Genomic DNA, 23,668 nt, shown 5'->3' on the forward strand with positions numbered 1-23,668 from the left:
TTGTACTGGTAATTATTTTTTATTTTTTATAAAAGAAGTAGAAATCTTATAACAATGCTCAAGTTAGTGAACTATTAGAATACCATCTGGACACAGGTCTCTGAAAGACTGTTTCAGCTTGTCAAAGTGTGAGTATTTTTACAGGCAAAAAAATTGAAACTAGAAATACCACTGAACCAATCCACATTCAAAAAAGCCTCATGCTTCTTTCCCTTCTGTATGTAAACCAGAATTCAAAAACTAGTGTTCTCCAGCTGTCTAGCTGTTTGTAATTGACTATATCCTTCTCTCTTGTACTGTGCATACAGAAGTTCACCAAACAATTATGGAATCTCCCAACAATCTATTCTCAATTTATTTACTTTAATCAAACTGCAAGAATGATTAATTAACATTAAACTGGTTTCTTTCATACATTTACTGGATTGAGAATGCTTTAAATGTAAACTGTCTGCTGTGCTATTTTAAACCCACAAACAACTTACATGTGGTGCATTGCTTTAAACTTAGTTCTGAACTTTACCACATTTTCAAGTATCTGCACGCTACTGTAGAAAAAAATAATTCAGTCAAAAAAAGACTGGTGGATAACCTTATTGACATTTTTTACAACAAGGAAAAACTGAAACAAATAGAATTCCCGCTTTTTTTTTTACTGCTAGCTAACAGCTAGCATGACTAAGAGCTTCAGGACTTCGTTTGTTGTGCCACCTTCTTCCTTATCTTGGTATTGCAGGCATGCTGCTGGTTCTAGTGGTTAGAGCTGATGTTTCAACAATCTCAGCTAGAAGGAATCAAAGGAAGAAAACATTTAGTTCTCTGTGTACCTGCTCTTCCACAAGCTACAAATGACAGTACTGTAATGACATCGTGTCAGATATAGTATATGTTGATACCTTTTCCTCTATCATAAAACCAGAATGCAATACATGAAACAGTAACTACCTCTCTCATTATCTGACATGCTTAATCAGTTGAGTTTTTTCATTCCGAAGGAATATGGTCCCAAAGCTGCAGCAACTGCTCTCCAACTTGTGGTTCCAGCTCCTAGAAGCGATCAGGAAATTAGAAAAGTTATTAGCACTGCTGCCATTGTGCATATAAAAACTATTTATTACAAAATCCTTAGAAGAGGTTGCTGGTGGTCTGAAAGAATTGTTACTTTTGCTATTGTAACTTATATTAGAACTATCCCTAAAAGAAGGGGTCAACAGAAGATTAGAAACTTTCATAAGCAATTCTTGTCTACCAATTTAGGGGTTTTTGTTTCAGGCAAAATGTCTCTTCTCAAAAAAGAATTTGTAATGAAGACACCATCACTACAACAGATGAACCATACAGGACACTTTCTTATTAACTAAAGATCATTATTCGCCGCATCTTTTAGGTTTACTTCTATTAAATGCAGTGGAGATGTGGAAAGGCAGGTCACAGATAATGCAGTGGCTCTTGGTGGAATCACAGACAATATAAATCACTTATTTTTGATATTCAGATTCTTTAGGTCTTAAGCGCCACTTAGAGGAGATGCACTGTCAACTTCAACACGGGCTACATTCCTTTCCTTATTCTTAAGAGTACGCTCCTTTCCTTATTCTTACAAATGAAAAGGTTTTGGGGAAGCAGTGAGAAGACAACACAAAACGTTCAGCTCCATAATCTTGTATCAAGGAGATATTTTGGGAGGGGACTGAGGAGAATGCAAAAACTGCCACAGAAAATTCTTGTGCAAATTGTAGTTGCATTTAGCTTTAATAAACTGGAGAACAGTACTAAGCTTTATTCTGCCTCAAATATCAAGATTCTCTTGAGACTTTACAGAAAATGCAAACCTCTAATTATGAACAGTTATTTGGGTATGACAGACTATTTTATCTCAGGGAACACATCTGAATCAAACAGGAAACAAACCTCTAGAAATTAAAATAAAACCACCACCAACACCTCATTTATTTTTGAAAAATCCAGCTTTAAATATTTTTTTAACAACATTAAGCAAGATTAACAACATTAAGCAAGAAACTGGTTTGATTTTAACAAATCCACTACTGCAACAGTAATCCAGCATTAGCAGAAGCTACAATGCACACCAAGGAACTGTTATTCAGATTAATATATACATGAGCACAATTGAGTTCAAGGCTGAACAAGCTAATGAAGAAAACACAGTACCACCAAGTGAAGAAGACTTCAGAAGAGGATAACTACCTGGCCATCTCTGCTTATTTGTACTTTCTTATTGTCATTCCAAGGGTTGAGCAAATGATGTGCAAACTGAAAAGGAATGCTTTCTTTTCGGATCCACTCCACCTTAAATACACCTCCAAATCCAGCAGATCCCCAGACCTGACTCTTTTCACACCCTATTGATGAACACATTCTAGCAAAACCCTGGAAGAAAAATTTAAATGTGAAAGAATGAACATAATGAGAACATGTCTATTTAAGCTGGAATTAAATAAATGAGTGAACTTCATATGAAACTTTCAAATTAGTTTCAGTGATTGATTCAAACGCTCATACACATGAAGCTGGATCTTCCAAAATGTTTACACCTAGAAAGTTAGAAGCATCATTTGTTTTTTCTGCTTCCAATATACCTTCTAGAATTTTACCATAAAGGATGTCATTCAATTCATCTCTCACAATAACCATTCAAGGGGCTTTGTAACAGAGGTTGAAAAGCTGTTGTAAAAAGTGCAAGGTATCAAGATGAATGTTCCATCCCCATTAGCTATTCCTCACTACTGAATTGTGAGGAATTTGTTTGTACTATTGTTTGTTTGAATAGTTTGTACTATTCAAAAATCCCTTCCTTCCTTCCATCCGTCTTTCCTCCCATCCATCCTTCCATCTCTTATTCCCTCTTTGTTTAACAAACATTCATATACAATTAAAAATGTGGACCTATTCTCCAAATAAATAAGTTGCAGCTGCTTAAAGTTCTTTTTTTAATGAACCTGAAAGAAATTCCAGCAAGATAAATATTCAGAAATGAAATGAAAGAAACCACAAATCCAAGACTGCATAACTTCCTTAAGGATACTCTTTAAACACATACACCAAACAAACCAAAAATAAACCCAGGCCACGCATAATGCACAACTGTACAGGCATATTTACTCCAGTTATGAGTTAGGAGTCCAAGAGATGCAGTGCACTACCTGAAGTTACCAGCACACACTGCTGCTCTAAGTCATGCAGTCCTAGACAGCTCAAGCCTTAAATTAAAATCAATGAAATTAATAAAAGGAACAGAGGAAAAATACAGGTGGAAAGCAGAGACACCTGAGGCAAGAAAATATTATTAGCAATGTTAATCTCACATTCCCATCAAGATCCAGTGCATTGTCAAAATGGGGAGGGCAAGGCAACATAATCCACCTACATCCTCACTTCAGTGTGTCCTCCCTCCCAGCTTTCTTGTCTAAGAGCATCAATACAACAGCCCATTTTCAGATTCAACTGGCATGCTGAAAATTACTTTCTAATATGGCATTTGAATTTACCAAATCACTGTACACATATGTACATTTCACCACAATCCTTCAGTGGTATCATCAAGATCTCTATGTTTGGACTGATTAGTTAGATTTTAAGTTTAGGTGACTTCTATTAATAGTTTATAATATATAAAGAGGTAAAATGAACTTTCTTTACTTGCAGCAATCGAAGTTACAAAACAGTTAATATACAACTTTGCACTACCAGTTCAAGTCTTTACCTTTAAACTGGCCACAAATTTGTCAACAAATTGTTGACAAATACCTCACTAAACGTGAACTCAAGACAGCTCTGGAAGAAACATGGCCATGACTTTCCAGCTTCCTAACTTTGAGAAACTACAGTTCCAGCAGAGCAGTTTTAATTAAAATTTGTAATACAGACATAAGAGTTTCCTGGCTTTAGAAAGCTGTGACTTGATTTTGTCTTCTTGTTCACTTAAAACATTTATTTTGGCATGCAGAGAAAAAGGCAGCAATCCCCTGCTTTGTATGGATTTCTTTCTTTGTTCCACTGCTGCTGTTTTAAAGCATTTATGTAGGGTAGAAACATTATTCTGACTCATTATGTTTGGAGGCAACTTAGTTTTATCCTTTGAGGGAAAAACTGAGTTCATTAAAAGGGAATATTTTGGAGAAGAATGAAGTACTCTTCATCAGCAACCAGAGACGTTGGCACAAGACTCTATTTATTAGAAAGTCTGAAGTCAAAAGCAAAGCCCTCCATACTGTACACAGCCATTTGCTGCACTCTCTTAAACCATCAACCAGCACCAAGAGCTGGTATCAGCTAAAAACTCACCTGGAAGTGTCCAGAGCCTTGAACAGAAAATATTAAGTAAACCATGCTGCTTTCCCCAAAGGCTCCATTCAGTTTTCGCTCGTTACTTGGCGTAGTGGACCATATACCCTTCTGCTGAGAAATCTCAATGTTCTGCAAGTTGCTACTTTTCATTATAAAGTACCGAACTGGTGTATTTTGTCTTGGTGAAGGTGATTTGGAAGCCTGAAAGAATTAAATTAAATTAATAAATACAATAACATAAACCAAGCTTTAGCTCTGAAGTTCTACACGTATGTAGACAGACCCTTCAAGGAGTTTTTCTTCTCCTCTTCAAGATTATACAAGAAAAATACTACTTATCAGCTGTTCCTGTCAGAATTGACTTGAAAGCACACTTACATCTGTTTTACATTTTTAAGCATTTATCAAAATTGTAATTTATTCATGAGGGGCAGCAAACAATTATGGCAGAACAGGCCTACAGAATCTAGTGATTAATTACAATTTTTTGAAGTCTAAGACAACTTCAGATGACACAAAATTAATCACTCTGGACTGGAGCCTGCAGCACACTTGCATTTCCAATTTCAGCGAACAAATTTTCTTCCTGTAACACTGGCTGAATTAAAAAAATACAGGGAGATTTATGAAAATAACCTCACTAAAAATGTATGATTTATTAAATAATCATCAAACAAACTGCCAAGCAGCCATAATGATGCAGATAACACAAAACTTAAAGAGAATCAGTACCAATGTACGCTATGACAGAAACAGAGGAAGACAGAATCCACAGAATTCAGAAATGCATGTACTGTACACACTGTCACTGTTTATTATACCAAGTTTCAAAAAAAAAAAAAAAACCTCAAAATTGGATTTTTTTCTACTTTGAATAGCTTTACTTCAGAAGTCTGCAAAGAATAACATTTTTACTGTATTAAAACTAGTATAACAAGGATATTTCTTCTTGATTTTCGATTCCAAAAGAAATATTATGTGGTTGGTAACAATGAAAATCTAAGTTAGGTTCTTAATTTATCAATACAATACCTGATGGTTGCTGCAAGAGATTCTATTAATTTTGAACAGCAGGGTAATATGTTTATGAGAACTGTACCTTTCCAGACATTGGAGAAGATGGACTAGCACAGGGGCTAGGGAAGCTACTGCTGTCTGCAGACTTTACTGATGATCGATCTGACCTGTCATCTGAAGTTTGTTTGGAGTGCAAAATATTTTTTCGTTTGTAATTCTTTGGCTGATGAAGCATGGGACGTGTAGACCTCATGGGAACTCTAAAAAGTAAAGGCAGATACACAACAGACCATGAGTTTTGTAAGAGGTCACAGAACAATTTATATCTACGAATCAGCCTACGGGATGACCACATATATTACAGTCATTCCAAAGCATATTAAACACTAAACCAAAAAGGATGCATTCATTCTGAGTGTTATGGTTAAACCTCTTCTGCTACTTCCCAAGTAGCACAACTCATGTACACCATTTCTGACTGCTCTCCCAAACAGCCAGACTATATATTAAATAGTTCCCAATGAAATCATAACTACAGCACAGCACAGGACAGTATCAAAGCTTTCCGCTGTATTTATATTGTTTCTTTCTTCTTAGAACTAGCAGGAATTCAAGTGATGTTTTTAAAGATAAATAAATTACAAGCTACAGTCTCTGGAAAATCTCAACGTCTTACTTGTCAGCATTAGAGGAGTCAGAGAACTCAGCTTCTGCTGTACTTCTCCTGGTGTTAGTTGACCTCCACGTAGATGGTACAAGACAATCTTCAGAAGCCACAGGTCTTGGTCTCTGACCAATGCCTGAAGGCTGCTGCAAACCTGCAGACTGTTCTTCAGCAGTTAAAACAGCTACAACTGCTCTTACAGTTGCTTCATCAACCTGAGACCATGATTTAGAAGGAGCTCGCATGCGACGCAGAAATAAGCTATGCCACTTCTGTCTGAGTTGCAACAGCAAACCAGCAGCCTGTAATGAATTTCAGTTCTGTTAAAGACTAATAAAAAATGTATCAGTTAGGCAAAGGGTCTTTGCTACCAGGCAGCATTCTGGCAAGCTGAAAGGCAAGACTAAGGTCTCAGGGAGGGAAAGAAAATGTCACATTTAAATTATGCTGTTATCTTTTCTTTCCGCAGGTCCAAGATAATTTCTAAACCATTTCATGCTGCACTGCACAAAACTTAAAATTCTATTGTAAACACACAGGATTTTTCATTTTTCACTTTAAAAAATTATCTTCCCTTTAAAAGCAGTCTTTTCATGTCTAATGCCCTTCCTGTCAGTTCAGGTTGTATTTATGGGCTCTTTACACATACTTGATGGAAAAGACCTCTGGTTACTCTATGTTCTAACACAATCAGAGCTTTGCAATAACCAAAACTTTGTATCTTCAAAGGTGGGGGCTTTTCTCTTCTTTTTATAAAATGTGACAGCATTTTTCTTTCAGTAGTTCCAGTTTGAGGTACTCCATTTTAGTCAAGCAACTTTACTCATCCTCTCAGAAAAGGAAATACATAATATGCCATTTTTACTCTCAACTCCTGCTCAAATTTGGACTAACCCAGCTAAAGCTAAGGTCTTGTGTGCTAGGAGCACCACACGGGCAATACAGGTGACCACAAAGAGCAGAAGAGCCATTGTGCAGCCACTACTCCTGCAGCTTGCTGCCCGCTGCAGCCATTTTCTATTGTCTGGCAGTTTCTTTACAATCTCCTAACTTATGGAAATGGATCAAACTGCCAAGCTGAAAATCATAAATCATCAGCTTACCCAAACTGCTTTGCTGCAGATTGCTTCGAAGCAGATCCAACAGCAGCTGACTGCTGAGGCTTTCCTGCTTCTATGTGGGACAGCCACACCATGACAGAAGAAGAAGGATGAACACTCTTGCAGTCAGCTAGGTAACTAATTCTTTCTTCCCTTTTGTTCACAGGTGCAAGATTTAAGAGTTATGGGTTGTTACAATCCATAGGAAGCCCTACAACTTGGATGTTGAATATGTGAAGTTACACAAATGACTAGCCTGGGCAAAAGAAGATTGAGTCTATGTTTGTATGCTTTTCAAATTTCTTACTGAACTCATGAAATAAAGGTTAACTCATTTAGTATGCTTTCCTGTAAATTTGAGAGACCTGAAGGGATCACAACAGCCATTCTTACAGTACATTTTTGGTTATCCAACTGTTTTAAGAATCTTTTTAGGACAGTATGGCATAAACATTCTTCTACACAAAACAAGCAAGGAAGTGATAGATTACATACTTCAGAGTCCAGTTTGAGGTGAAGCCATTCATCTAGCTTCAGCAGTGACACATTAGAAGTTGTTCTGTCCTCCATCTCACTGTCACTGCTATCACTGTCTCCTGAATTAAGTATAAAAGGTACATTAACATTTCTGTATTATTTACAGAATAATAAGCTAATTTTCCTTCAAAATTTTCACTTAAAATGTATACATTTTTACACACACCTTTTCATTTCTGCATATACACCTCAGGGAAGGTCTCTGCTTCAGTTAGGAGAACAGGTTCCCAGACCTCTTAAGGGCCCTACTACATAAAAAACTATACTGATGTGATCTGACTCTCTCACGTACCTTCATCAATAACAAGCCATTATGAAACTTCTGCCTGAAGTCGTTTGTAAAACCACACATTGCTCTATGCTTTATATCTTAGTATAACATTAAGAAAAAAAATTATAAATGCTCATGGCTATTTAGGATTCCTTTCTCAAAGTGCAATTCAATCAGCATTAACATTATTTTAAGGGTAACAGTTTTGGAGCAGTCAGGAAAGTCAGCTCGGACTCTTACTTCAAACCAGTATTTCTACAGAACTGACAACAGATAAGATTATTTTTGCTTCTATTCTTACAGCACGCAATTTAAATATAAAAAATAGAAATTTTAATAAATTCTCTACTACTTCTAGCTAATAATATGGCTAACTTGACATTAAACATTATCAGTAGAAAATAAACTTTAAAATGCATGTGTCAACTGAAAGCAATGTGATTATCTGCCACGTTAACTCTATTATTCAGTTTGAATCATCTGGTTCAAAGTATCAAATAAACTAGGCTGTAGAAAAAATATACACACTACACTTCTCAGTATCAGTACTGTCTTTAAACATTTTAGTTGCATTTTTTTATTTTTATGAAAACTATATTGAAATTTCTAAGACCCCACCCAGAACCATAAACATTATGAACTTACAAAGATTCACAAAACTCAAGACATTTGTTACACAGCCTATAAATTATTCCTGAACAGCTATAGGAACTGTATATAGCTCTGTCATTTCAAGAATTAGCCAAATTATGCAGAAAATAGACTTGAAAAATAAGTTTTCCAAATCATGTACTAGTATAACACCAATGCAAACATTCCAAATCCAGACTCCGGCATACCTTGACGGGATGAAGATGCCTGTAAAGCATTACTTGGTAACCTAGCTGGTCCACAGAAGAGAGCCACAGTGATGGGTGTCACAACAGAACAGCACCTGATGTTTGCTATCCTGTGAGCTCTCGTCATTTCATCGTATATCAGCCAGTCTGTAGGGAGTGCCTGAACAGCTGCAGTTTGACCATTCACTGGGGGAATCTGTGCAGGAGCAAATAAGCCTAGGTTATTTTATCATCTATGTGTCATTAAAATAAATTTTGAACTTACTTCCTACTTTATATATGTACAAATAAATACATCAATATTTACATACACAAGAATAAGAAAAGAACAAGTATATTCAACCAGACTTAAAAGTCATCCTATCACCTTAAAGGAAAATATTTTGCCTTAAAAGAGGATCTAAAGAAATACCAGTTTCAGAGAAGAACTTTTTCCTCATAACAATGAGCAGAGATTGTAACCTCATCCAAATACTTCTAAAACTAGATTTTTCTTTTTACTATTTTGCCTTGTTCCACTTAGCAGGACTAACTGAAATACTGGAAAAATACACCAACTCCAATTTTTTCATTCTACCACCTGCCAGAAAAAAATATTTTCTCAAAAGTTCAAAGCGTCTTTACCTTTTTATACTGAGGTTGACTAAGAACAGAGGTTGGATGAAATCGCACTTTCTTCTCCTTTGGTGCAGTTAAGACCAGGCTCTCTCGGTCTACATGCACAAGATTGGGATACATCCCTGCCACTAAGGCAGCTTTAACTACAGCCCAGTTTTCAGAGTTAGCATTAACATCTCTAATATCAGCTCCTCCTCTGGCTCTAACAAAACCTGAAGAAAGAAGGAGGTCAAAACTGTGTTATATTTGCTTGTATTTAAGACCTGCTTTTTTGCTTCTCAAAAGGAATTTGAAAAAAAAAAAAAAGTTACATAAACTACAAATTAGTTGCATTTTTCACAAATGCCAACATTAAGAGCACCAAGAAGAAACCCTTTCACTGAAATCCTTCCTGGTAAGGGGTTTCATACTAATGTAGAATAGAATTACTTTCTATAATACTTCTTAACAGAATATTAGAAATTGTGTAGTTTAATTGCAACTTGCTTACAACTGAGTGGACCCTGCTCAAAACCTTGAGTAAGTGAACTTTAAATACAGCGTAAGTGAACTGTTTGTTAGCATGAACAGCTAAGCAGGGGAAGTAAAAGGTACCTCTGGATAAAGGATGAGACCTTGGAGGACCCCAAGGCTGGCTCAAGCTGTAATATAAGAGCAGGTAATGGGCTGCCCGCACTGAGTCAGTGAAGAGCCCATGAACTGCCATTGGACCAAGAGAAGCATGCAAGGAACAAGCAGGGCACATGAAGATCAGGCACACTGACAGTAAGGGATAAAGGGATTTTATTATTCAGGACACTCTCCAGGGACAACAAGTTTGAGCTGAAATTAACTGACTCTACCCCAGAACCCAGGGTCTGAACTTGTTTTAACAACTGCCTCAGGAAAAAATTTACTAGAACATAAAAACCCAAGGAAACATGTCTCACACTGCAGGACAGCAGGATGTTGAACAATCAGGGTGCTTTCAGCTGTTCCCCAGCCACATTTTCTCACCCTAGCATCTCCCCCATGCCCAGCATGAATATGTACTGGTCTTTTTCAACTTAGGAAGGAAAATGACAAGTGAACACTGTTTGTAAACACCTAACTCCAAAATTATGTTAGAACTTTTTCCAATCTATTTACCTGAGGCTCTAAGCTGGCCAAGCAACTGTGTTCTCATTCCTACGATGATTTGCATTGTGGCTTGAGACAGGAAGTTCTTTTCACAGAAGGTTCTCTCCCAGCCATCACTGCGTGCCTTCTGCCACGCCTGTGAAGAATAATTTTTTAACATTTTCCTACTAATTTAAATATCTAAAATTAAAAAATACAGAGTCCTAGAAGCTACATTTATGCCAATAAAATTAACCAAAACAAATGTATCAAACCTGATTTATTTAAATACAAGAATTTTTTTCCTCTGTTTCCTAATCAAAACATAATGATAATTATTTTATTTTAAGTTCATTATGTTATTATAGAGATCACTATGTCAAGGTCAATATTTTAAGCTACCCATGTAACAGGATATAAGGTGGCATCTTGCTGGAACTTACAGAATGTAACCAGGTTTGAAAAGGTCAGACATAATGTGTCCTTCAGAAATCTGTGAGTCCAAAATACAGAAAGGCCATAGTCTACCATTCTATGCCCAGCTTGGCTGGTCAGTCATTTACTCTGATGAGTGAACAGCCCTCATTCTGAAAGGATACCTGAAAAGCCCTGAGAAGCACCATGTGGTCGCTGAAGGTTCCCGCAGTGAAACGCTTCCTGCACAGCATGGCTGCCCGCTTTTGAGAGGCCAGCGTGGGCAGCACAAAGGGGTCTCGGTAGGCGAGAGCACAGGCAATGGTGAGAACAGGATCCAGGCATTTCAAAACAACGGCGCACAACACCATTTTACCGAGGTGGGGCTCCACTGGCAATTCAGTGAGATGATAACCAAGTTCAGTGAGATCTTCCCAAGGGTCCATGGCATCTATAGTCTGTTTGAAAAAAGAAAAAAAGGTGGTGATGTACAGAAAAGGGGAAGAAGGAGTACGGGGGCAGAATTCATTTACAATGGAAGCAGAAATTATATGAATATTGGACATTACCTAAATTTGCTCCCAAACACTAAAGAAGCAAATCAAACTAGTTTCAATTCAAGATTTTACAGCAGTCCCTTCCCTTAACGTAGAAAAATAGATAAACACACAAAATGAAAACCAACAAAAATTCAAAGTATCCTTAAATAAGTGAACAAGAATTTCAGTACAAATAAAAGTCAGTAAGATATGCTACCACATCACAAATACTAATAAAACACAACTCCCATCTAAATGTATTCCTCTGCTGACCTTGAGCATTTGCAGAGCGTTTTTCACAATTAAAGCTGGTGGAGGATCAGGAGCTTTCATAAGAAAGTCAACAACTGGACAATTAATTGGAGCCAGAAGTTTTGTGTGTAAACAAAGCTCCTGCAAATTAAAAAGAAGAAAAGTACTATTAAGGTTTGGGAAAGAGAAAATACACACATTTTTGGAGTTATTAGTATAGTCTGGTGATAATACATTTTGTAGAAGTTGTAACTTCTAAGTGAACACCCACCTGAAGTGGCATTCTCAGAAGTTCTGGAGTCTGAAATTCCAACATATTCTCAAATCGGAGCCTGCTGAAGAGGCGAAAACAGACTCCAGGCTGACACCGCCCAGCCCTGGAAAATAAAATGTGTCAAGCTGTGAAAATTAGTTTCTTTTTATGAAAACCCAACCAAACAAGAAATAACCCACACAAACTCATAATGCAAATGCAGAAGAAGGCCTAAGAGAATGGTAATCTTGTTGTTAAGAGGAAGTCCCTCATATGAATCAAAATACTTTTCAAGTACATTAATTATTTTTGTAATTACAGTATGAAAATTTATATAATTTTATTCTAAGAAAATACTTTCAATAGCTACTGTAATTTTAAACCAACACTGAAAAATCTGGGCAAAAAAGAAGTAAGACCTATCTAAGTAAAGTGATATCATTTTTTTCCTAAGTTGAGATCAAGCCAAATCTCAGCTATCTTCTGCCATAGGGAACCTAAGTTGCCAACTTTGTTTCTTCTCTTCAAATACCCCAGTTAGAAGTCTAGATGTAAATGCCAGAATGAAGACCCTAAAATGTGCGAATGAAGGAAAAGAGACAGCAAATGCTTACAATTCATGCTCAAAAACGCTGGAGGATAATTACAACATTTTGTCTCTAAACAGGCATTTGTTGCTATCTACACACATCTCACAGCGCTGGGAAGAGTATGATACTGAGCACCCTGATGAATATGCAAAGCCATGAATACTTTGGAGATGGTCAATAAGGAATCACTTCTCAGTGTCACTTCTAAAGAAGGGATACCAGGATAAAAACGAAAAACTAGCAGTAGGCAGTCCTTTGCCCACAGACAAGTTACTGTGGCTGCTGGTGCTACATGGCAGAAAGAAGAATTAAGTTCATGGAGGAGCAACAACAACAACCTAGACCTAATATAAGTTCTGGGACATTCTTGAGTGCTGCTTTCCTGTATCTTGGGAAATTAGTCCAAGAAAATACATACTGACTCTTAATTTACTGCAGAGGAGTATTAGCCATTGTTCAACATTACACTGGACTAGCCCAGAAACATTACCCATGGTGGCTGCTATAGTTTTGCACTTTACTCTTAATATATGGGATGGTGAATATCTGCAAAATAAAAATCAGTATGAAGCATTTATTACCTGCCTTTTCTCTGGATAGCACTGGCTTTTGAAATCCACACCATCTTCAGCATTGTAACACAACTTAGTGCATCAAAAGACTTCTATAAAAGCAGAGCAAGGAACATAAAACCAGGATTAACCACGATACATGAAATAAAAAGTTATTAACAAGCTTTTTAAAATAAGCTTTTTGAAAAATAGAAAAAATAATTTGAACAAACACCAGCACTTTCTGGCACAAAGGTATGCTCTGAAGTACCTCCATCCAATTGAATTTATAATACATGTTTTGCATTATCTTTGTGCTATAGTTTCCTAAATTGAAGTTTTATTTCTATTCTCAGTAGGTAATTTTGAGTCAATAAAAGATATGAACTGTATTTTGAATTATCACAAATCAGGAAAGAAACATTTTGTTGTATTGATTAAAGTCTTCCTCTTTGTCTCACTGTAACTTGGATGCAATGTTACAGAAAAATTGTATTACCATAGGAACTTTAGAAATTTGGCATGTATCTTCCCCAAGAAATCCAACTTCATTTTCAAAGACCTAACTCTTAAACTACCTCATCATACTGTCTCTCCTTTCCTTCACATGTAATTTGGGAATGGGCACTCAACACAACATAAGCAATACTTAAAAACTTAATGGGTTTGATTTGGACTTGACACAGTAGTAGGACAAAGGCAACTCCCAGTGCTCTCTTAAGTCTCAGGAAGTCAGTGGTCTAAACAGATGGACTTGTTTTAAAATAACTAACAGAAATTGTAAATTAAAAAAAAAATACATTAGCATTTCAATCTACAATCGTTTTTACAAGGTTTATTAACAGTTAATTATTTACAGTATTTGTCATAAAACAAATGTCAAAACTTCTGTGATCTTTGTTACTTGACATGCACTAGCTGTCACCCTACTGTAAGAAAACAGTACTCTAAAATTTACCTATTATATATTATAGAGTAACACTAGGAAGTTTACTTATCACAGAAAGTTTTAACTCATCATACCTCTTTCACTTTGCCTGAGTCAATGACAAATACAACATCATTGACTGTTATGCTGGTTTCTGCTATATTTGTAGAAAGAATCTGCAAATAAAACAACCAAAACCATAGTTAAAAGCAAAGACAAAAGAGATTAATACAGTATCTGACAAAGTCCTCTATAACTTACTATTTTGCGCACACCAGGAGGCGGACTTTTAAGCACTTTCTTCTGATCCAAAGTCTGCATATTTGAATGAAGCATGAAAACCTGATATCTAATGCAAGACAAAGAGCACATTTAAGTATTTTTAAAAGATGCAATGAAAACCTCAACCATAGGAACCAGAGGCTTTACCTGTGCACATTGTCAGCAAATCTCTTGTCATCAAAAAGAATACGATCCCTCAGGCTAACTATCTCATCATATCCAGGAAGAAATATTAAAATTGCTCCTGAAAAAGAAGCAGGTTTGCAGAGTTAAGCAGCAAATTCACTTAAAATACGCATCAGAACTGTGCATAGTAGCATTTGGAAGGTTTCATCTATTTAGTGTTTCCAAAAGAAGGGCAGGATTCATCAAAGGCTGAAAGTACAGTAATTTACTGGGAGTGTGTGTTCATACATACCGGTCTCACAGCTATGACAGATGTTATAAAGCAAGTGCATAATGAGGTCAAGATCCACTTTTTCATCATCAAAACTGTGATGATAAGCTGTCAAGAGTTCTCTGTCCTCTGCACTAAGGTCACTACCACTTGTTCGGACCAGGGAACTTTCATCCAGATTTCCAAATCCTGCTGAAGCACTAAAACGCACAGAGCAGAATCAAGGCTGTTTGTTTCAGGTCTGCATTCAGCCACCAACTAAAATTAGACCAACACCAAGAAGACTACTCCTTTCAAATTTTAATGTTAAAGAGTAGCAGAACAGCATCTCCAAAATACTATTACTATTCAGTGATTTAAGTGTAATCCAACAAAGCATGAAATTCAATTTTTAGCATAAGTTTAATTTTCTTACTCTACTGAAACACAGCCACAAGCAAAGTGTCAGAACTCAAAGTACAAAGATACTACTTGTTTACCTGTTAAATAAAAAGTATTGTAAATAAATGCTTTCCCAAATGTTTTCCTCACATGAACAGACACTACGCAAATGGAAACTACACTAAGAAGTATTCTAAAAATACTGGTCTCTACAAAATGATAACTGAACTGCAACTGTAAGGTATCAGAAACCAATTCTTGAAAGACCTAGTGTAAATGTTACTTCTATTAAGTTTCTTAAATATGGCTACTATGTATAGACAACAATGTATAGATAAAAACACAACAGGTCTGTTTCCTAAATAAGCATTTGAAATTAAAATGGTACATGGAAGAGTCATTATTTCTATTTATCTAAGTCAGTATACTCATATCCTGGCTAGACATACAATCATGATAGTAATGCCCACATCAAAATGATAAAAAATCTTAACATGAAAGAACTCTACACCACTCTATTTATCCTAGGATTTGCACAAACATAATCAATGAGATACACTGAATACAAATACTTTTTTTTTAAAGACCAAGTTTTCAAAACATTCCTGGTCTCAAAGAAATCCTGCTATTTAGGTTACATGTAAAGGCATAAAAAGCTAAAAATTGTTCTGATTAGAAGACAAAATGCAAATTTCCTTTCAACATTTCCCTCCAACTGCTTCTGCAAAGTAGTTATAGCTCACCTGTAGGATTCCAACAGGTCAACAACCTCTGTCTGTCCAAAGTGCTTAGCCCAGTCCACAGCCATCCTGAAAGAGTATACAGACATATTTTTTAAACTTCTCACTTCAAAAGACACACAGCCAAAGACTGTGAATTACAGAATTCAGTTTATGATTTCCAGAATACAATGTCATAAATAGAAGTTAGAAAATGCTTCGAATGTCAAAATTTACTATTGCTTACAGTAGTCTGTTAAGTTAGCAATTAGTTTAAATGTTAAAGAAATTCCTTTCTCATTTGTATACCGACAAATGAATCTATGTTTTGGTTTGTTTGTTTTTACCAGCCATTAGATGATTTGCAGTGGATATTTGCTCCCATACTGATCAGCTGCTCTACTTGACTCAAAAAGCCTCTCCCTGAAGCAATCATTAGTGCAGTCGCACTGGTTTCACTGTGCCTATAATCAACTGAGAATTACAAATAAATAAATAAATAAACAAATAAAGCAGCAAACCAAATAAAAACATTCTTACTTTTTCACCTAAATGCGATATGAATGTGGCTTATATGACTTTTAAAATCTAGGCCAGAGAGAATTTGTTTTCTGACTTCATCCCATCACTCAGTTCATATGAATTTAACACTACTTTAGACACACTGTAACGTCTGTTAATACTTCAAAACAAGTACAAACAAAATAAACTAAACAATTCATTAATTCTGCTAATTCTAGTCACTTTTCCAATAGGCACCAGAAATCAAACCTAACAACCTCTGAAACTGGAGACAGAGCAGCCACAGAAATTCAAGTAATTTTGTTATTGTTTTTTTATTATGTTATAAGATGACACACTTACCACTGACATTTTCAGTTAAAATGAGATGGAACACCTGAGCAAAGGCATCAATATCTTTATGCAACCAGATGTCAGAAAGACAAGAATCCATTTCTTTTATTAACCACAGTTCAAGGCAATTCGCATCTTTTTCAGTCTGAAGAGGAAAAACAGTATTGAAAGATAGACGTCTTCCAAGATTTATCTTTATTCTCATATATTACACATGAAAAAATTGAACAGTTTGTTTTCCAAGTAGCAATCAGAAATCCAGCATTCAGGTACCAGTTAAAGCATTTACTGCATCATGCAAATACTTTATGTAATGGCAGTTCAGCTATTTAAGCTGAAGAGAAGTAGTGCACAAACCATTTTAAGTGAAAAGCACACTCTGACTAGAGTAGGTCTTTGTAATTTAAAAAAAGCACCTATAAAATATGTTAATGCCCTTCAAGAAATTCTACAGGACTAGCATCTTTGAAAAACAGTTTTTAAAGCAGATTTAAACACCTCTCCCAACAAAAGGGAAAGCTTACCAGTTGATTAAATACTGTGTCACCATCATCACCCAAAAGACTACACTCTTCAGCCCTTGGGACAAATCTTGGTCTCTCAGGTTCCAGCTTAGTATTATTTTCTCGAGCAGAACACCACTCAGTAAGAGTGCTTTGCTGTTTTTCTTCTACAATGCATAAAGAATTTCCATTAAAAGTTTTACAGTCATCCTAATTATCCATTAATTTCAGTTTAAAAAAATAGCAATATCTAATTACAAAGTTTAAACTGTTTGAGCTCTTATTTAATCTAGAACATTGTTACCAGTCCAATAAAAATTCCATGATTAAGGACACCCAAAGCGCACTACTGCAAAAAGCTGCTATAAAAACAAGGTAAGAAATATTATTTGGTTGCTTAACCCATTAAGCCTGCAACTTGCTGCATTCAAACAAGATTCCCAAGTAACTTCTACACAATTCTCAATCCAGATCTTTCTCCAGAAGTGAAATGACAAAGAGCAGTGATATAACTCTTGCATGTAACAACGAATTTTTGTGTACTGGTAAAAGAAACAGCAGAAGCCATGAGTGCCTCCACTGAGCTTTTCCACCCACAGTGACCAGAGCTGAGCACCATGATAAACGTGTAGGTAAGATTGTATGTTGCAGCTTTGCGGTTGGCCTTTTTAAAAATTTTTTTTAATATTCATGAGGATAATTACTTTCAGCTATCAGGAAAACGTCTCAAATATTGTGATCAATATACCCAAATACTTAATAAATTGAAAAGAACCCCCTATATTTGGTTCAAGTGTGTTACTGCTCCTTGACCTAAATATGTTAAATGCATCCATGTCTGAAGAATACACTTAAAAATATTAATAGTAGAAACCACTTCTGTGCAATATGTACAAAATCCCGCCTCCTCTAATGGCCACACTTAAAATTTGCACCTAAATGTCAGCATATTGTGTCTTATGCTTCTATAGTGTTCAGGTGGGCAAAGCCCACACATGTATGTAATTCTACTTCAAAATAATTAGGAAAAATATAACATTTATCAACTAAAAGAAGTAAGAATATAACCACTGAAAGTAAAAATACTTTTTTTAATCACAATTTACATCTACAATGTAAACACAGAGTTTTAAAGAGAGGTGCTGTCATCTAATTCTGTCTCATTTAACAATTTGACTTCAGAATTTTAGCAGAGAATCATTTTACTTGTTTTTCAATGAATCAATGAGACTCATTGTCAAGCCATAACAATTAACAAGTCCACCAACCTTGCTGCTTCTCTTTTTTGTACTTTACCATCTCTTTGTTTGTATACCCAGTACTTCGTAAAATGTCCTCCAAAAACATCTCTTTAACGTCAAAAGGTCTTCCTTGGACTAAAAGAAGAAATAATTCATGAAAGATTAGATATTCCCACGCTTCGCTTAAGAACATCAGTTCTTAAGAATAGATTTATAGACAGGAAAGTGAATTAAACATGATTAGGGCCTGATTTAATTAATTCTTATATTCACTGGAAAGTCTTGTAAGAGTATCTTCACTTGAGATTATCTTCTTTAAGCAACTTGGCCACAAGAAAAAATTCAAAAAGGAAATGCCAGGTGTGTAGCATGTTTTTCATTAACCTCTTCAATTCTATTAAGTGCTAATAGCAAGAGATGTAAGATTGACAGTTATTTACTGCAATTTTATCAAATGCGAAGAAAATGTCATTTTGTTTAGGCATACAAAAAAGAATTCACTGTGTCAGCCATCTGAATTACTCTATATAAGAGTAATTAAGACAGTTTTAGCATAAGATCCCACAAGCAGACTGCCACGTCTGTATTCAACTACCTCCTTTCATGAGAAGTATATGAGGCGATGGACTTCTCCCAATGTCCTCAATTACTGCAACCAATTTTGGCTTTCTCTGCTGACTTCTTCCCATGGTCTTTCTCTCGGAAGAACTTACTCTGAATTATCTTTTAGTATCACTGGTTTCTAGACCTTACTTATGGAGATTAAAATATGTTTGTACACAGGAAGAATTTGTATCTATTTTAGGTTCCTTAGTAGACACTTACCACAACTAAGTTCAGATCACCGAGGACTTAGCTCTCCTTCAGAAAGAACAAGCTACAGTTCACGTATTTTTAGAAGCTGTCATAGAGGAAGTCTTCTAACACTAATCACAAACTCTGTGTTCTACAGAAACCCACAACGAAAAAATGTTGGTTTTACTGTGGTGAGGATTGTGTCAACTACACTGCTGAAGAAATCAAACCTTTTTCATGATATTAACAGACAAAGTACCTAAACCCTCTTTTCTTATACCTTTAATTAGCAAAATTGGAAAAAACACCTTTTCAATTGAGATTATCCTGTAAAGTCCAGTATGTGATAAAAGTATAACCAATGCAGTAAACTGAAGAAAAAGATAGTAGCCAGAATTTCCAAAATAAATCTACTGATCTAAAAGGATGAGAAGCTGCAAAAAAAGTAAACCGCAAAGCCACACAAAAACTACAATGAGGTTTTTCTCCTCCAAAAAATCCTGCCAAATATTAAAATCATGTGTGACTTCCAGATTCATGCCTCCGACAAGCTGCAAGCCTTATTTTCCTAGGCAACAATTTACACCTGAAAACCAGAAATGAACACTTTTATGCATAAATAAAAAACCAACTCTTTCTCATTAACATCCCATCAAATTAACGAATGACTTGTGTAGAAAATTCTAAACGAAGCAAAGAATCATATGATTAAAACATATACTCCAATTTGCCTATGACAGCATTTCTGACATGAACAGATAAAGTAATCTGAGTTTTATCCTCTAAATAGAAGCAATCTCTGAAGCCAGAAGTAGAATCTACTGGAATATACTAAAAGATATCACACTCTTGTAAATCCTAGGGTCTGTATTGCTATGCAGACCAGCATTTTAAGAACCTTTTCCTCCCTGAATTGAACACGGAAGGGATCAGGACATTCCTGTATTTACAGAATATCCATTGATAAAAACAATTCCCTCTGAGGTAGATGCAAATAGTTAAGAAATAACCAACATAAGTAAACAAGGACCAAGCACTGCTGGTAACTGTATTTATCACATGCCTTTACTCAAAATGGTTTTGTACAGTTCAGTTAAGATCTAGGAGTCCCAGTGCAGGTATACTGAGATTTAAGAGTTTACTTAAGTACTTACTGTGTATTACTGGGCAACATCCAAAATACCTAATAAAGAGGTCTGCATCTAGAGCAGCACTAGAAATAATTAGTTTTAAATTAGCTTGGCTTTGCAACACATCTCTCAGCTTTATTAGCAAGAAGTCACTGAACCTATCCCTCTCATGTACTTCATCCTGTATGAAAGGAAACAATAACAACAAAAAAAAGAACACGTAAACATCACAGATCCAAGACCATAACTTTTCACAAATATTATTTTTTTAAAACTAAAACATATAATTTGGTGGTGCATTGCAGAGGTATTAAAATGCTTAAGTTTAACTTAAGAAGGATATTTTTTAAATCTATCCAAAAATAAAAATAATACTTCAGAACGTATCAGAGTAGACTGCACTTAATGCACAACCCATCACGGACCGTCATTGCAGAGATCAAAAAGAGCATCTGAAACTTCTCTAATTCTTGAATCGCATTTTCAAGATAAAGCCACAAACTGCAAATCCTAAAATCTTATTTCAATAAAATTACCCTTCACAACTGCTGAGAATTAAAAAAAAAAAAAGCTGTATGATACCATATAACAACAAAAAAAATAGACAGATTTCTTAGATCAAATAAATCATGGAAAAAGCTTGTCATTAAGACACATATCTGACTAATCATCTTTGCCTACATTCTGTTTAGTTATATATTCTGAATGTATGAAGAACAAGATTTGCAGGCTGAAGTCAAGAATGCACAAACCATTCTTATGCTTTTTTCCTCCTTGGTAAACAGACAGCCACCTAAACTTACCATGTTTTTTTCTTTTTCAACAGTGGAGAACTTGCAGCAAACATTCTGGTTCCACTGACTTATCAAACTCCACAATAGGAAGTTTACATAATCATACAAGAACACAAATAATTTGCTAGAAATTAGACTACATTTTATGTTGAAAACGTTGGACAAACAAAGGGACTGCACACTTGGTACTGCAAAATCAAGTACATGATAACAGAAATTCTGACACACTTGTATTGAACCTTCCTAAGACTTTTGTGCTGACAGAGGAAATTCAGAAAAGTTCAGACCTCTACCTTCCACCATCACACCACAATTTCAAAATTAACTGTTGACAAAAACCTAATATAAGATGCTTTTGTAAGAAAAAAAATAACACAAACCCCAGAAAAATATTACAATTTTGCATATTACAAGAAAAAAATCAGTAACTCTTTAAAGTTAATTCAGATTCTAACTTAACAAAAACATCTTAATGTCCACCAAAATAATACAGAAAACTAGGAGCTCGTCTTCCAATTAAGAAACAATACATACTGCTCCATCTCACACAAAATATGAGATCCTTACCACAATAACATGTGTCACGGTTGATAGGGTGCTGTCTCCTGCCATCAACGTGCGAAGCAGTATGCCATTAGTGCAAAAGGTTACCAGTGTCTTCGGAGAAACCCTAGTGAACAGTGAACAAAGATGCTTCTGCTTTTTTCACCATTTAAATGCTGCTAGCTTTCCACTATTTACTGAAAATTAAAGATTGAAGGGCTCCTCACCAGCAGTGGAAGGACAGCTCTGTCACTGAAGAGTTCATGCATACTTATTTGTTTATAAACTACACCTCTTCCCTAAGAGCTCCTAAGGATTCTTAGTACTAATGCTCAAAAACTTCAGACAAGTGATTAATAAACAAGGAGAGATTAATTTTTTTCTAAATTAATAAGCAAGTGAAACAGAATCTAGAAAACCTCAGCATGTTGTATTAATTTACTGGAAAATTCAGTGTGGACTGTCTTGAAAAACGGGTCACAATTCTTCCAAATACCCTCAGATATAATCTTTGTCTACACATGGTTGACCTTGGCTGAATGCCAGGCACCCACCCAGGCTGCTCTATCCCTCTCCCCTCAGCCAGACAGGGGAGAAGGAATTCAACAAAAGGCTCAAGGGTCAAGGTAAGGACAGGAAGTGATCACTGGGCATCTCTCCATCATGGGCAAAACAGACTTGACTTGCAAAACTTGGTTTAGTGTATTAGCAACTAAATCCAAGTAGGATAATGAGAAATAGAATCTAAACAACACCTTTCCCCACCCTTCTTCCCAGGTTTAGCTTCCATTTTTCTCTAATTCCTACCCCTCAGTGCACAGGGGGACATAGAATGGAGGCTGTGGGCAATTCACATCTTGTCTCTACTGCTCCTTTCTCCTCACAGCAGGGATTTCTCATTCTTCACAAACTGCTCCAGTGTAGGTCCCTCCCATGTGATGCAGTCCCTCAGGAACAGACTGCTCCAGCATGGGTCTCCCATGGGTTCACAAGTCCCAGCAGCAAAATTGCTCCACCAGCAGTAAGTGAAAACTCCACTCGCTGCAGGGCCACATGTCCTGTCAGGAGCTGCTCCAGCACAGGCTTCCCACAGGGTCATAACCTCCTTTGGGCAACGACCTGCTCTAGTATTAGGTTCCTTCACAGGTTGCAGGTGGACTGCTCCACTGGGGATTTATGGGTTGCAGGGGAACATTCTCCCACACCACAGTCTTCACCGCAGGCTGCAGGGGAATCTCTGCTTTGACACCTGGAGCACCTCCTGCCACTCCTTTGGCACTGACCTTGTTGTCTGCAGTACTACTCCTCTCAAATATTTGCAATCCCCTCTTTGTAGCCATGCAGATTTTCTTCTCAAACAAGTTGCTCCAGAGCCAACACTCACTGCTGCCCATGGGCTTGGCCTTGGCTAGAGGCAGGTCTCTTACAGCCAACTGGCAGAGGCTTCATCAGACACGTGGGAAGCTTCTTCTCACAAAAAACACTCCCCTCACTACCGAAACTTTGCCATACGAACCCAAAACACTGTATCTAACTGAATCTCAAGAAATAAGCTGAATCTTTTCAAATGCTATGATTTTTCAAGAATCTAAAATTCTTTAAAAGTACCTACTACCTGCGGCAGTGCTAGTTGTGCAAGTAAAACCAGCAATTACTTCCTCCAACATTGATACTTTAAGTACTGAAAACTTCCACAAAAAACTGTAGAGTACTGAACAAAGGAACACACATATATATGTCTCTATTTGAAGTTTGGAATTCTTTTTTCACTTCAAAAATACTCTTACATGTTGAATTCATGGAACACATACCAGATGGAAATGCTTTACTTATTTAATCTTGCCATTCTTTTTCATCCGCCTTCTAGAAATCACCCCTACTGTTTAATAGACACTAAAACTTAAAAAAACCACATTTCTGTGTTACTGCAAACACTTTCATCCAACACTTTTTGCCAAGATGGAAACAGTGTCATATCTTTTGCTCTTTCTCAAGTGAACTCTTTGGTTCTTCTGCACTGCTTCCAGTAATTCCTCCATCTGACCTATA

The 23,668-nt window shown here is 36.2% G+C and overlaps 1 protein-coding gene across 1 annotated transcript in view; it reads right to left on the reverse strand.

Moving 5' to 3' along the window:
- LOC135289310 (3'-5' RNA helicase YTHDC2-like) overlaps positions 1-23,668 on the reverse strand; it is a 29,439-nt gene continuing 5,771 nt past the window's right edge. Inside the window, exons 6-30 of the mRNA XM_064402810.1 lie at positions 21,644-21,746; positions 20,307-20,463; positions 18,385-18,492; positions 17,138-17,283; positions 16,623-16,758; positions 16,106-16,232; positions 15,783-15,848; positions 14,680-14,858; positions 14,409-14,505; positions 14,241-14,328; positions 14,075-14,155; positions 13,082-13,164; positions 11,929-12,034; positions 11,679-11,798; positions 11,052-11,324; positions 10,483-10,609; positions 9,361-9,566; positions 8,737-8,932; positions 7,585-7,685; positions 6,002-6,291; positions 5,408-5,585; positions 4,306-4,509; positions 2,209-2,391; positions 946-1,047; positions 1-784 (exon numbers count right to left, since the gene is read on the reverse strand). Coding sequence (XP_064258880.1) covers positions 985-1,047; positions 2,209-2,391; positions 4,306-4,509; positions 5,408-5,585; positions 6,002-6,291; positions 7,585-7,685; positions 8,737-8,932; positions 9,361-9,566; positions 10,483-10,609; positions 11,052-11,324; positions 11,679-11,798; positions 11,929-12,034; positions 13,082-13,164; positions 14,075-14,155; positions 14,241-14,328; positions 14,409-14,505; positions 14,680-14,858; positions 15,783-15,848; positions 16,106-16,232; positions 16,623-16,758; positions 17,138-17,283; positions 18,385-18,492; positions 20,307-20,463; positions 21,644-21,746 — 3,418 coding nt within the window. The 3' untranslated portion in view covers positions 1-784; positions 946-984. The remainder of the gene's footprint in view (positions 785-945; positions 1,048-2,208; positions 2,392-4,305; positions 4,510-5,407; positions 5,586-6,001; positions 6,292-7,584; positions 7,686-8,736; positions 8,933-9,360; positions 9,567-10,482; positions 10,610-11,051; positions 11,325-11,678; positions 11,799-11,928; positions 12,035-13,081; positions 13,165-14,074; positions 14,156-14,240; positions 14,329-14,408; positions 14,506-14,679; positions 14,859-15,782; positions 15,849-16,105; positions 16,233-16,622; positions 16,759-17,137; positions 17,284-18,384; positions 18,493-20,306; positions 20,464-21,643; positions 21,747-23,668) is intronic.

The sequence above is a fragment of the Passer domesticus genome, chromosome Z, assembly GCF_036417665.1.
Source record: "Passer domesticus isolate bPasDom1 chromosome Z, bPasDom1.hap1, whole genome shotgun sequence".
NCBI lineage: Eukaryota > Metazoa > Chordata > Aves > Passeriformes > Passeridae > Passer > Passer domesticus.